We start from the raw sequence: 14,245 nt of genomic DNA, 5'->3' as shown, positions 1-14,245 counted from the left end.
TATACATGTCAGTTAGCAACTTGGAGCAGCTCATGCAGTTTAGAGGGTGGGTCGTACCCTCCTGCAAAAGCATACATGCACCATTCCATTCAGGAGATGCTAGTCCAGTCCTGGTTTTAATTTAGCATTCTAGCACTTGTAGTCACAGACTTCCCAATTATAATCCCAGGAATTTAAAGCTAGGATTGGGCTAGCATCTCCAGAATGGCAAGGGGCGTGTTGGAATGTATAGAAAGGCCCTCCTTTCAAGCAAGCTGTTGCCTGCTCTGGTGACTCTAGCTCACCCTCTACCTCCTCCTGCCGTTTTTACTCCACGCTGCATACCTTGCCGCCCTAGCCCACCCCCCCAAGCTCCCGTCATCGAAAAATAAAACTGTTTTGCAACACTCTTGGGTCTTTGTCTCCTTTGCGGCTCTGGTCTGCCCATGGAAATTAAAGTGAGTTTCCAATCTCCCCTTACCAGCACCAGTGGTAACCATTGTGCATGTCTGCCTCATGCTTTCCACATTTGTAAAAAGAAAACAAAACAAATAGCACCCCAGACATTATCTGGGTGTGCTAATGGCGAAAATCCTTTGGCCGTACCTGGTGGTAACAGCCCTTGGCTCTCCTTCAAGGCCTTTTTGGCACTCGGCTGTGCAACTTGGGCCTTCACCCTCAGGGACGCTGACTCTGGGACTGTCTGCTAAATATGCCTACGAGTACTTGTTGCACTGTATGTTTGCTTGCTTGGCCATGTTCAGTTATCATAATTCCATTGCACGTTGAAGCGCAGTCTCCTCAAATGTAGGTTTTCAGTGTGGCCTTGTGTGCTTCGCTTCTCTGACTCTCTGCCCCTCTCGACTTGTTTTTCAGCTTGCGGCGGGAGGGCTACACCGTCCAGGTGAATGTAAATGACTATCTGGACATATACTGCCCACACTACAACGAGTCCATCCCAGAGCACAAGATGGAGCAGTACATACTCTACATGGTGAACTATGAGGGCTACCGGACCTGCAACACCAGCCAGGGCTTCAAGCGCTGGGAGTGCAACCGGCCGCATGCGCCACACAGCCCCATCAAGTTCTCTGAGAAGTTCCAGCGGTACAGCGCCTTCTCGCTGGGCTACGAGTTCTACGCAGGGCACGAATACTACTACATATGTAAGTAGCATTGCTAGACCCACCGACATCCTGCCAGTCCACTGTAAAGGCTGTTTGGGCTGGGGGTGGGGGGGTTCAGGTGGGGCCTTAAGGGAAGCTCCCCACTGCTCCTCAAAATGGCTGATTTTCTTCAAATTTTGGCTTCACATTCAGGCATGTATGGCAGCAAATTTAGGTCCAGTTTGGGCCACTGTGACACTCTTCATTCGTTTTACAGCTGTGAATTTTAACTAAGCTCTTTTGTTAACCCTGTCACATTACCAAAAAATCTAAAACTAAAACAAGAAAAAAAAAACAGAAGATATTCATCGGTTTCGGCCCTCTGCTGTTGGTGAACAGCTGTGTTTATTCTTCTTTTGCCCCACAACCTTTACAATCATTCAGTCCACTGGATTGGCAGCGATAACAATTTAGCTGCCAGGAACTGATAGTTAATTAGTGCCTTTTGTGTTGATTTCCGTGGCTCTGAATGTTTTGCAGGGTGAAGGCATAAGCATGCGCAGGGGGTCCTTGGCGATGGGGTGTGGAGAAGATCGGATCCCATCTCGCGATTTGCTGAGTTTGGCGGGGCATCGCATCTTTATGGGACTGTTCACCATCACTTAAAGAATATTTTCCCAATGCATGATACAAATTGAAACATTCAGCTCCCCTATACCTGGTAATTTTGCAGATTTCTTCAGGCCCTCTTCTTTCTCACTAGGTGTGCAAGTTGTCTTTTGTGTATCAATCTTTTGTTTTTAGGGGTTTCTTGGTGTCCTCTTTTAACTGATGACGTTATTCACAGAATGTCCTGCTCTTCGTTGACAAATGCGTGTATACGATCTCAGTGTCTTTGTCACTTTCTTCTTGTGCACCCACCTCCTTTGCCTGAATAGCCCCATCTGCAGCACACCCATCACAGCTGAAATCCTCCATATTCGTATACCAGCAGTTCTGGGGCCAACTGGGAACCAGCACCATGCACGAATCCCTGCAGCTTCGGACCTATAGAATGAATCGACACTCTCCATATGAGACACACTAAAGAAAACAATGCAGCCGTAAGTGTAAAAAGTACACTTCTGGCTATTTCTGTGGCTTTCAGGGCTATCAGCCGCAGGTTCTACTAAAAAGACTAATGGGCATCGGACTAGAAGATTCATGAGATGTTGGATCATATCCTTTCTCTCTGACCAGACAGAGACTCGTAGATAGCCAACATCAGGCGTCAGCCCTGCAATATCTCCTGTGGAGTACCTCAAGAATTATTAACATAAGGGTATTTATCGAGGGCGGACATACCATCAAGAAGCAATGTACCGCTTTACAATCATAGGGGTACGAACACAGTGAGGAAAGCAGAGTTAAAGGGAGGGGGGGGAGCTAACGGGTGACCGGAAGGGCCTGCGATTTGCAGCAAAAGGTCTGAGGAGCCAGGGGATGAAACACGGGGGTTAGATGGTGTTTGTGTGTGTGTGGAACTGGGTATTGGAGAGGAGCCACTCATTGAAGAGGGCGGCCTTAAGTTCCTTTCTGACATGTAGAAGCAAAGGGGCGAGTCTCGCGTTCATCGGGAGGAGGTTCCGGAGTCTGGGGTCATGGATGGAACAGGCCTGTCTTTTGGTTCTTTCAATTCTGAACCACAGAGTTCAAGTCTGCACATGTCTTTACGTCTGGTGGGTTGCAGGCCTCCATGGATGCAGGGTTTCTGTGAGGTAGCTCGGGGACTTGAGGGCGACTATCTTGTAGATTATACAGCAGGATTTGAAGGTGATGTGTGCTGGCAGCAGGAACCAGCGCAGTACAATGAGGGTTGGGTAATGTCAAATTTATGGAGTCTTTTATGGATCATGCTGCAGCGTGAAGGACACATCGTATTCATGCCAGGGTGGTCGCTGAAAAGCCTTCTAGAATGGCATTGCCACTGTCCTGGTGGAGAGGACCAGGGCTTGGACAGCAGATTTGAAGTGGTTTACTGGGATGAAGCGCTTAACGTTTTCACAGGAGCAAATGTTGGTACCAAGCAGTTTGTGTCTTCCTTGCTATGTACTCCTTGAAGAGGTATCTGTTGATGTAGAGCCCAATGTGCTCGTTGCAGATGGTCAGCCGGGGTATGAAACCCTTGAGGTTCGTATCAGTCTCTGGTCTAAATGTCTGGGTGTTCTGTGTTTTTGGTCAGCGGTAGAAATGTGGTCTTGGATGGGCTGAGCTTCGGGTAAGCACTGGACATCCAGGACTAGATCAATCTGAAGCAGTCCATGAGCCTGTGGATGCCTTTGATGGAGAATACCTTAAGGTGTAGCTGCATGTCTTCTGCATATTGGTGGCTTATGTGTGGAACAAGGGGTGTTGCGAGAGTTTCCTTTCTTATTCCAAGAACTTCTTAAGATTAACATCCTGCTGCATGCTTTTTGGAAATTGTCAGGAACTCGGGCCTCACATGCTACGACTATGTGGATGATACGTGACCTTCTACAAACATAGCCAAACCCTAGCCCAGATCAACCGTCCCGGGGCACTTGCCTCTTACTAACTCATGGATGATGATGATGAATCTACTAAAACTAAACCCAACCAAAACTGAACTGGTTATGCGGCGCCACAACTAATCACACACACATTTCGGTGTCGTCTTTACTTTACTGTCAGCTAATCGATCCTGGGTTCTCCCTTCCAGATAACTAATGCTCTCATCTCACACAGACTCAAACACACCCAAGTGTCACAATGACGAAACATACCGCCACACAGGTCGCCACTACTTCCGGCCTGCATGAATTAACAGCACTGGCTTTGAACCTTCCTCTCCCCCACTAGCTATCTTCTCTTGCGCTTATTGTATCCTCCAATCCAATGCCATGCTGAAAACTAAATTTGAGAAAATTGGCACAAATGGAGTAGGAGTTTGCTGAGCCTAGTGTCCTAGTTCCTAGTTGGACTCGTGTCCTGAGAATGGAACCCATCACTGGGCCCAGAATGCTGGTTAAATCCTGTTACTTTTTCCTAACCAGAGGATATCCCATTGTGTGCATCCATGGGTACCTAGTGTGTTACTACGTTTGCTGTGTCCGATCTCTGTGTTGTGGTTAAATAGTAACCCGAGTTAATTGCTCGCTTCTGAGACCTGTGTACAACCTGCATTTCACAGGTTATATGTCTGGCAGGACTGACGCCTCCTTTGACTCTAGCATCTCTCAAAATGATATTGCTAGATTGGATTATCTTAAAACCTACTCACAAAAGGCAAAATCTCAAGATGTATATTAAAAGCCAGTTCTGCATTAGGCACGCTCAGAGAGTTCGTCAGGATGCCTGGAAGTGTAAAGTTGCCAGATGACTCCATGTCACCCAGGACATTGTGTTCCAGTCTTGGGCAGAATGCAATTAATGAAAGCCCAGACCTGACATGGTGTGCCCAATGACAGTCGCCTGGTAACCTTATGGCAGCAACGCAATGTTTCCTATATCCCTTAGCAAAACACAACGATTTTCCTAGACACTGGCGTTTCCTTACCCTTCCCGCTTATACCATGCCATATCTGATTGAATAGAATTGCATGTAATGATGGGAACAAATACAACAATCAAAGAGATATGTGTACCTGTAACACGAGATGCCTGTTGTGCTGCCTTGTTTTCATTTCTGCTTTCATATCCTCTGTGTATTTAGCATTATTTGCCTTGGATTGAATTTAAAATTGTAACCCCTAAATAGCAGAGATTTTCGCCCATCAGAAGATCAAGTTCTCCCAATGACAGTTGTGCTGTGTAACAATGTTTGTTCCTGTATAGCACTTCATGCAGGATGTTTTCTAAGCTTTGTATTAACCAGTATTCTGCAAATTGTCGACCTCGGAACAATGAAAGGCTAAGTCTACCCTTTGTGGGATTTGAACTTGCAAAGTGCAGGCTTCGCTCTTGTCAGACCAGCACTTTACTTGTTATATTTCCACCTGCACAAAACTCCTTTTGCATTGAACCAAACGCCCATGTGCTGCCATGCAACACTACTCCCACAGTATAGGCTAATCACAGTTCTCAGAGACTAACTTTAACATTCAGAAGAGTTTGGTTCCAGTTTCTTTTTGTGAGTGTTTTTCATTTAAAGATATTTGCTTGATTGTTAGATGTCTGCAGATACAGCAGCAGGTGGGTAGTTTGCAGTTGCTATGGTCTCTGGCTAGCCCTTAAGTTTGAATGTTGTGTGCTTATAAATGGGAGTGGTACGTAAAAATGTGGGAAACAAGAACTGCTTGCATTTGAACACATGATACGTTTCCTTTTTTCATTCGTGATATCGTTGTTAAACCCAGGAGATATGTCTATGTTCACATTACTGTGCGTGCTGGCAATTGTAGGTGTCCATACAGGATTGGGGAAATGGAAGCCACAATTTTTTTCTGCACATTTTGTTATTTAATTTATAACGCGCACACGGTGGCTGAAGGCATAATGGTGCAGAATTAACAGCAAGAAGACAAAGCCAGCAAACATACACAACTTGCCAATGTGGTGCTAAAGGCAAGGGGGTGGACTAGGAACCAAAAGAGTCCCTGAAAATAATGTTCAGTCACCCCTTATCACACATTTTCAGCAAGCCGGGTCTTTTTCCTATGGGAAAGTGTGTAAATACCACACAAGAGGCCCAGGGTTCAGAGGCCTACTGGGAAATCTCCAGAGTTCCCTATAGGCCGGTCCACCCCTGGTAGTGAGGGGTGTGAATGTTGTGCATGCCCTAAACAGGTTGAATTCTAGAGTAAAGTTTCCATCTCTGGCACTGATTACATGTGGTACCTCAGTGTGAACATGGGGTCTGTCACGGTGTATATCCAACCGCGTGATTATTTCAAATGTTTAGTATAACGTACTATTTCAGCGTCAAGGGCTATAGGAAAGGTCAGCCTTGCAACAGCGCTGCTGTTTGATGGTGTGTGTTTTTCATGCGTGAGTTTGTATGCCAGAATGTTCAAATAGCTAAACAGTAGGTGTACTTTTTTGTAATATAGTTTATAATAAAAGCGACGCATGAATGCGTGTTTTGGGCTTTCTTTGGCGTATAGATATATTAGAAAACTGTAAAACTGTAGCCGACTTGCTTTTGAATTTGTGCCGTACTCCGATTAAACATTAATGTTGCTTTTCCTCTCGCCACTGGGAAAAGACAAACGCTGTCTGGGAAGAAACGGCACCAGTCATAACAAATTACCAATTTCCCGATAAGGAAATCCTTTATCTGAGTCCCTAGACGGTATGCGTGGAGGCGGAGCAGGGCTGTTGGTCAGCGCAATCTCCACCAGGGGGAGCCATGCGGCTGGAAGAATCCCCTGCATCCTTTGGCATTTAGCCTGTTGGTGCATGGCACACGCGGACACGGTTAACAAAGACTCGAATATCGGAGCAGGAAAACATTATTCGGAATACTAGGCCGTGCAGTTAAAGCACAATAAACAGTAGTGGGTGCTCATGTATTTATTATGCTATATATTTGGGGTGTATATCTATGTATGGCATACTTATAGCGCGCAGCAAAGGCCCGAGGGCATCACCCATGCTCCGCTGTGGTTTGTGTAGTTTCCAGACATACTGGGGGATCTGAAAGACAGTGGGGTGGATGAAGTTGGGGTGTAGAGAGGGGAAAGGTAAAGCAGATTTGTGTTTTTTGTTTTTTATGCATGCAGACCAGAGGCATAGACGGGGTAGGGACTGACAATGCAAGGCCCACCCAAAATCTGTAAATGTCCACTCTGCAGCTGTGTGTGGGCATTTACAGATATGTCACTGCGGTGGGCCCAACTAGAATAGCTGAAGGCCCCGCTTGTTAGGCAATCCCGGCTATGCCTCTGATGCAGACCGGAGGTAACATTAGCTCTGTGTGTGGGTCAATTTCTAGATGATAAAAAACTTGTGGGGGACTTTTTTCATCACTCTTAGACATCCGTGGCTCAAAATATACTACCAGCTATTTTGTGTCGCAATGGTGCATGCAGAAAATGAAGACAGAGTTCCCCTACTTCGTTTGTCAGTACTGAAAAAGAGGGGTTCTGCACACATCTATTACTGCGCCACACACGGATTTTGCTTTGTTTCAGAATTTATTGAGTAGCCCATAGTGATTACACGTGTTTCGGCACCTTTAACGTGCCTTTCTCAAATCTGGGCAATAAAAGTGCAATTTACTGTTTTTAAAATATTTCACAAAACAAAAAAGAAAAAGAAAAAATTAAAGGAAATAGAAAATATAAATAAGTATCATATTAATCATCATATGTATTCCATTTTGTTTTCCACATTATTACAGACATTGAGTGGCACAACATGAATAAAAATACAGTTTTAAAGAAAAATATATAACCCACGTGATGTGAAGTGTTAACACATACCATCATAGTTGTCAGTTTTGATGCTGATATATGATCAGAGGAGAAGTGAGAAAAAAAGGGGGGGACAAAAAACTTTTGTAAGGTTGATATTAGTGCAACCATATACAGTTAGCTAATCTGCTATTATTCATGTGCTATTTTGTAAAATAATTTCAAAAAAGCGTACCTATTATTTGGTGTTCAAGAAATAACTTTAATAACTTATTCCAATGAGTGGAGTACCATCAGACTCGTACCATAGCCAGTGCTTGTAACGGTAAAAAATAGTAATTTTGTTAGTTTCTCTATATGTACACAGATTTAATGTCTAATAATGCATGCGCATTCGTTGTATGGAAAAAATCTACATAGTTCCATTTCTTTGTTAGCAGAAAGTTGCGTGGCTGTTATTTTCAACTCGCCTCCTTTAATAGAGTCGAGTTTCATCCTTCCAATATAAAAAGATTATTCTCGTAATGTTCCCCTTAAGGCATTCATTAGCTAAAGTTTGAGGGTTAGTCGTCATTTTGTAGCAATACGATTTAGTGGAGAGAAGGCGTTACCTTAAGGTTTAGCTTTTTGAATTCAACGCTCCGCATTTACAGAAACGAACAGCGGTACACTAAGGCTGCTTATTATTCGTGCAGATCTGAACCTCATTGGAGGTGCAGGTTGGTGGTCTTGCACATGTTCGGGCTTACCTACAAATTAATGTGTCCTGCATCACGCGTCGTGTCCCTTCTGAGAGCTTGCTCGGGTTGCCGTGTGTTGTATATGTATTGTAACCACGGTAACCCATTTGTCCTTCCTCTATTTCGAATTATGCAAAAACCTGTCGGCCATTTTAGCACGGAGGTTTTACTTATGATCACATTTATGTTTATTCACGATTCTGCTTCATCTATTAGTATCTGTTAGTGAATCTTGGTACTTAAATACAATTTAAACGCAGGAAATAAACATCTTCCGTGTTTATAATTGGAAAACGAGTGGACTCGTCCATGTAGTCTCATACTTCCAAAGCCTCATGGGAGTTGTAGTTCAAAAACACAGCTGTCGGTTTCCGTCTTTTATATTTAATAACATGATTAGTATTGGTGAGTTTTAGATTCAATTTAAAAAGTCATAACAAGCAAAATATTTGCTGACATTGCACATGGTCTGTTTAGTCAAAGTAATTTCATTTACCACATGATTTCATATATCTGTTCCCTTAGCCTCATGGGGATTGTAGTGCTCTAAATCAATTTTGGTATTACGTTTTTCTTAGTTTTACTATGTAGATAAAATTGCATAAAATGAGCAATTTCCTTTTATCAAGATACATTAGTTGCAAATTGGCCAAACATTATGTCATCAGCACAGGTTGCTAGGATGTATTGGCCTAAGGTGTGGCATCGAAGTTGGTTGGAGAGCTGTAAAGGTCTGTCAGGTGCGGTGTTCATTTGCAATATGTTAGTGGCTTAGTTGATGTGCGCTGGAACATGGAATTTTTGTGTGGACCTCCATGCATGAACAAACCAACCTGAAACCACCTATAGTAGATCATAACTAGAAAGGCATCGGTCATCACACATGACAACCTGGATTCCTTCCTGTGCTCCTGCAACTGGCATCTTTCAGACCGTTCCCATTTCACTTTCTCACATTGTCACTTTCAGACCTGGGCTTTCATTTCACCCTCATGCCGCAAGGATCTAGGAATTGTCAGATGAGGGAAACATTTGCTTCAGAGAAATGGCTGCTTGATATATGAAGGCTCCGCACATACATTGCAGCTATCTTAGTATTTATGGTAGCAGGCTGAGTGCTTTCTCAATCCTCACTCTAACTTGCTATGGTGCTGTGCTTGTTGGCCAGCTTGGACTCTTGGGGGGCATCGCACATTTAATTGTCAGGTGTTCATCAGGCAATTGAAGACTGGGCCAGAATCCCTGGTCTTGTATTCCATGCCACAATAAGAAAAGGCTATACTAACTGTAGCTAGATGCCAGTCTAGACAACTAATTATACATATCATGCTTTCTTTATCAGAGATTCTAGTATAAAATGTCAAGCCGCAGTAAAACAAATGGCTAGACTGGCTGTCCTGTAATGCCAGTCTAGCCACCTATCCACTAATAATGCATATTGTGCTTACTTTATCACAGATTTCCATTAGCATGTTTTAGTGCACTCTCCTCACCCCTCTTGTGTGAATGTGTGTACTCTTGTGCTTAATAGTGGACTGAGTAGCTGATTTTGGGGGCTGGGGCTCCTCGTCCCAGCATCAAGCACACACACATTCACACCCCATTCACTCGACCCCATTCGCTAACTCATTCACAAAGGCACCCATTTCCCCATACACTCAATCGTACACACACATTACATAATACATATACACACCTTTGCATGCATGCACACATACATACATAAAACACAAATGTTAACCTGCAACACCCTTGCACACACAAACATTTACAAAAACTCCTTTTTTTCTTATCTTTTTGGACAAATCCGTCACTCAAATGGACTCTTCTGCAGGCAGACCTCCATCTCCTGTGCTCCATGCAGAGAAGGAATTCCTCTCATGCACAGAGAAGAGGAACCAGAGGACTCCATCTTGCGCACATTTCTTCTCTAGCCACTTTCCGTTCTGATATAAAAATGAATTTCAGCACTACTGGTGGAGAGGAAAAGGGGAGGGAGAATAGTAGAGATGAGGCTGGGAGAGTGTCCATGAGAAGGAACTATGTCTGACATTGAGTTGGGTTGTAGGGAGCTCAGTAGTGTTGGGATTTCCGCTGCTAGCGTTATTCTGCCAAGTCGGACAGCGCAACTGCAAGAAGTTTCCTGTTTTTCTTTTTTCTTTCTTCGCCAACAGCAGTTTTTTTGCATGTACCTTTCATTTATCAGAAGAAATTTCCCACCAATTCTCATTGCGGCTAAAACAAGATTGGATATGTGTAGGTGTGATGATCATGTTCTTGAACTTCACAAAAGTGTGGTTGTTCGGAGAAGCATACTGCATTTTTCAAGGTGTATGCCTGCCAAAGTAGAGAAAAAGAATACCTGTTTAATCACATTTGCATAGTTTAATCCCACTAAAAAAATGAAAACAAGCTCACCAAAACAGAACTAAAAACTTAAATAAGTTTTATTCGTATTTTAGTATGGAAAATATAAGAGGATCACACAGAAGACCAAAGGATGACTCCAGAGCCTTCCAGTCACGTGGATGTAGGTACACATTCCCTGGGCAGTTGTGCTGGAAAGCCTGGATGTGGCAGTGCATGGCATGTTGCCAAAAATAATTTCAGCATATGGTGCTTTGCAGAAACCTTTCTCAGCACCCACTATATCATTTCAACGGTTATAAGTTTGCGAAGGTAAAAAAAAAATCACCATTTATTAAGCTACTGATCATATATGTGTACCTAGATGGCCCCAAAATCCTATTTGCAAGCGTTTAGCGGTGCCTATAAAAAAACTTTTTGCAATTCCGTGAAGGTTGCATAGCTTTTTGGTTTACTGTAAGTGTGCAAAGGCAAAGTCCGGCAAGGTTGCACAGCAATGAGCACGATGCAACCCGCAGCACAGGTTAGGCACGGTTATTACTAGAGTGGGTGGGGGAGGGGGTCAGGGTAACTCAGATTTCCCCCCCCCCCATGCACCCTAATAAGCAATGCTGTATACAAGACTAAAAGGAATGGCGCTATGTCATGAACAAACACTTTCCTAACGTGTGTTCCCTTGAAAGTATGTATTTTAGGAAGATCGCTGTGCTTTCATTTGCAGGGTGCACTGCATGCATACCCCGAGGTTCACATGCCTGCTGCACAGAAATCTGCATGCCACTCGCCGCACTACCTCACCCCCTTCACACGCACCTGCCCAACATTGTAGTGTCCCAAACAAGTCCAGTCACAAGCCTCTCGAGCACAGGATTTGGGAAGAAAGAACATTTTGAGCTGGGGGAGGTGTTAGTCGGAAGAGGACATGGGTTTGGAGGATACCATCAACACAAAAAACAAGCCGGGCTGAACAGAAATCCTTCCTGGCTGTCTTTGGTGCGGAATGACACCAATTCTGGATGGAAGCGTTTTGTTACTCTGCATTCTTTTCTTTATGAGCAAGAGATCCAGACAGTGTCGGGGAAGATGGGATGCCCTTGGGAGGATCTGGGCTCTGGTGGAGTAGTATTTCAGGATGGGGCAGCTTTTCAGAATGGGTTGGCATTTAAATAATGGAGATGTATTTGAAAATGTGTCCGATAAACTAATCCCCTTTCCACAGGGCGAGGTAACTTCAGAATGGGCCAGTGCATTTTGGAGAAAAACAAACGTAAAATGGAACCGCGCTTGGTAGAGTGGAACTGGCGCAGCAGGACCCGTTCAGGGTGGCAGCACTTCCAGGAGAGAGGAACAGCTCCAGATTTCGTCAAGTATTTGGCCAGAAGACATTCCCAAGTAAAGCTCTTGAAGAATAATTTCACAAAACCACGCTGGGGTAGTAAGGCTGCAAAGAAGATGAGGGATTTGGGTGGGCGGAGGGGGGTGGTGAGCATGGGTTGCTGGGTAGAGGGTAGTGGGGAGTACTGAAATCAGGGTATCGCCCCTCCCATCCCCTGGCATACACGCCCTGCTTCTATTGTCTGGTATCCACTTTCTCTCCTCCACCTGTTTTTCCTACTGCTCCTGATGACCCAAAAGGGGCAGCTTAAGGCTCTTATGACTTTGTTGCCCAGAGAACTAATGGTGCTGTATTCTCGGCCATTGGATCCTGTGCCCTTGAACCCTTTACTAATTTTACATTATTCGCCTTGCCGTGGGCATGGCCAAGCCAAAAGGCATAGGTCGATAATCCTGGAGGTTTAGCAAGACAAATAGTAACGCGGGTGCCTTCAGAGCCTGTGGTTCGGGGAACGCCACAATGCTTGCCAGGTAATATTTCAGCCTGCCATTATGACCACTAGGCCCAGCCCCTGGCATCACTCTCCTACACAGTCACCGCTGTCTCAGTGTTGATGAGGGAAATTTAGAAGGAGGGGACCGCCACAATGGCGTGAGCGATGTTGAGAGGACCTATGAAAAATGCACATGGAATCCTTGGGTGATGGGAAAGAGGGTGGTGTGTGTCACTGGTGGAGGCTCACCACTAATCGTATTTGACTAGCTCATTCCCTCCCTACCTCTTCTGAACCACTTGGCACTCCTACACCCCATGCCTCCAGAGCCTCCCTCTCACCCGCTTGCTTCCTCCTCCTGCAAGGGTAGATCATGCTGCTGCTGGATGTAAATGGCTTTTGGGGTGAGGGGTGCAACCTTCAGCTTTACCAACAACACTCCTCACCGTCCCCCGGTGCAGAGGCGTAAACCGGGTAGGGCCTCAGTGGTCAAGGCCCACCCAAAATGTGTAAATGCCTACTCAGTAGAACTTTGTGGGCATTTTTAGATGTCACTGCGGTGAGCCCCACTACATTAGCTTCTGAACCCACTTGTTAGATAATCCTGGCTACGCTTCTGCCCCGGTGTCTAATCCTTCTGATGTTGTATGGTGCAGTCTGCTCCTGTGATCTAATCTACACACGCACAGGATGCAGTCGTCACTGCCATCACGTGTAGCCCTGACTTTGGCCATTCGGGAAATGGTTTCATCCTGAATGTATGGAGGAGGCTGAAGTGTGGGGGAAGGGGTGGCACAAGACACGCCTCCTTCCGACAGCTGTTTCAATGTCCCCTCACCCTCATTCCAACACTGGAGTATTTTTTTATTTCACTACTCTTTGAAGGGAACCATGATTCACAATGGGATGTTGCCAGGAGTGATGTATGACACAATTCAGCCTTTATTTGCTCTTTGGTACCTCCCAGACAGTGCTGCTGCATTAGAACTTCCTTGATGACATGCGTCAATTGATTTAGGACCCCTCCTAAATCCACTGGCACCCACTGAATGTTCTCTTTACCTGGACATGTGCCCTTACCATATTTCCACCTCGCCCGCCTCCTTTGCTCATCTGATCCAGTGCTTGGTGACAACCCCATACAAATGGCCACCCATTTCCTTCTGATCTGAGAAAGCTATTGAAGATTTTGTTCACTTTCTACCAACTTCTTTGAATGGATTGTGTCTACCCATGTATTCCTCATCTTTAGATATCTTCCGCTCAAACTTCAGCTGCTTCGTAAATTTCTTTTAGGCAAAGAGTGCTATGCTTTGATGCGGTTAACTCGATGTCCCTGGAGTGCCTCTGTCGCAAGGTCAACATCATCACTGACATACATAGCACACGCAGCACCAGTTAGCGTCAGTTCTGTTTTTCCATGATAGCTAACGCTTCGGGAATAACAGCATGCTTCGGTTTCTCTGAAAACTGTGACTTAAACAATGGCCTTGTCATCAACACCATCAATCCAGAAGACCAGGTTAAAAAAAGTTATGATTGTGGCGCCAAGATGTCTCTCACGGATCCTCATTGAGTCCTTCTGTGATGCCTTGGCGTGGAGCATAGGACCGAAGAATGTGGGTCCTGTCATTCCATGACTGGTAAGGCTATGAAAGAGCGCAGGGGGAAATTAGCAGCGGGAAGGGCCAGTACAGAAATCCCATTTGACAACACAGTTGAAAAGGCGCTTGTCTGACTAATCTAGAGGCGACTCTCCTTGATGGAAGGCATCCAAAAAGCACTCGCGATCCAGGAGGAGTTCACACCACTCTTCGTCATCATCCAAGAAGATGAAGAAAAGGCACTATAGGTCACCTTCCACTTTCTCA

At 44.9% G+C, this 14,245-nt stretch overlaps 1 protein-coding gene across 2 annotated transcripts in view; it reads left to right on the top strand.

The window, feature by feature from the left end:
* Window positions 1-14,245, top strand: part of EFNA3 (ephrin A3) — a 587,719-nt gene that overhangs the window by 472,939 nt on the left and 100,535 nt on the right. For both annotated transcript variants that reach the window (XM_069650154.1, XM_069650155.1), the window contains exon 2: window positions 856-1,145. In XM_069650154.1, coding sequence (XP_069506255.1) covers window positions 856-1,145 — 290 coding nt within the window. The remainder of the gene's footprint in view (window positions 1-855; window positions 1,146-14,245) is intronic.

This window comes from Ambystoma mexicanum, chromosome 1p, assembly GCF_040938575.1.
Source record: "Ambystoma mexicanum isolate Mex_15411 chromosome 1p, UKY_AmexF1_1, whole genome shotgun sequence".
Taxonomy (NCBI): Eukaryota; Metazoa; Chordata; class Amphibia; order Caudata; family Ambystomatidae; genus Ambystoma; species Ambystoma mexicanum.
The sequence above is the reverse complement of the archived record's forward strand: the minus strand, read 5'-3'. Positions and strand labels throughout refer to the sequence as shown.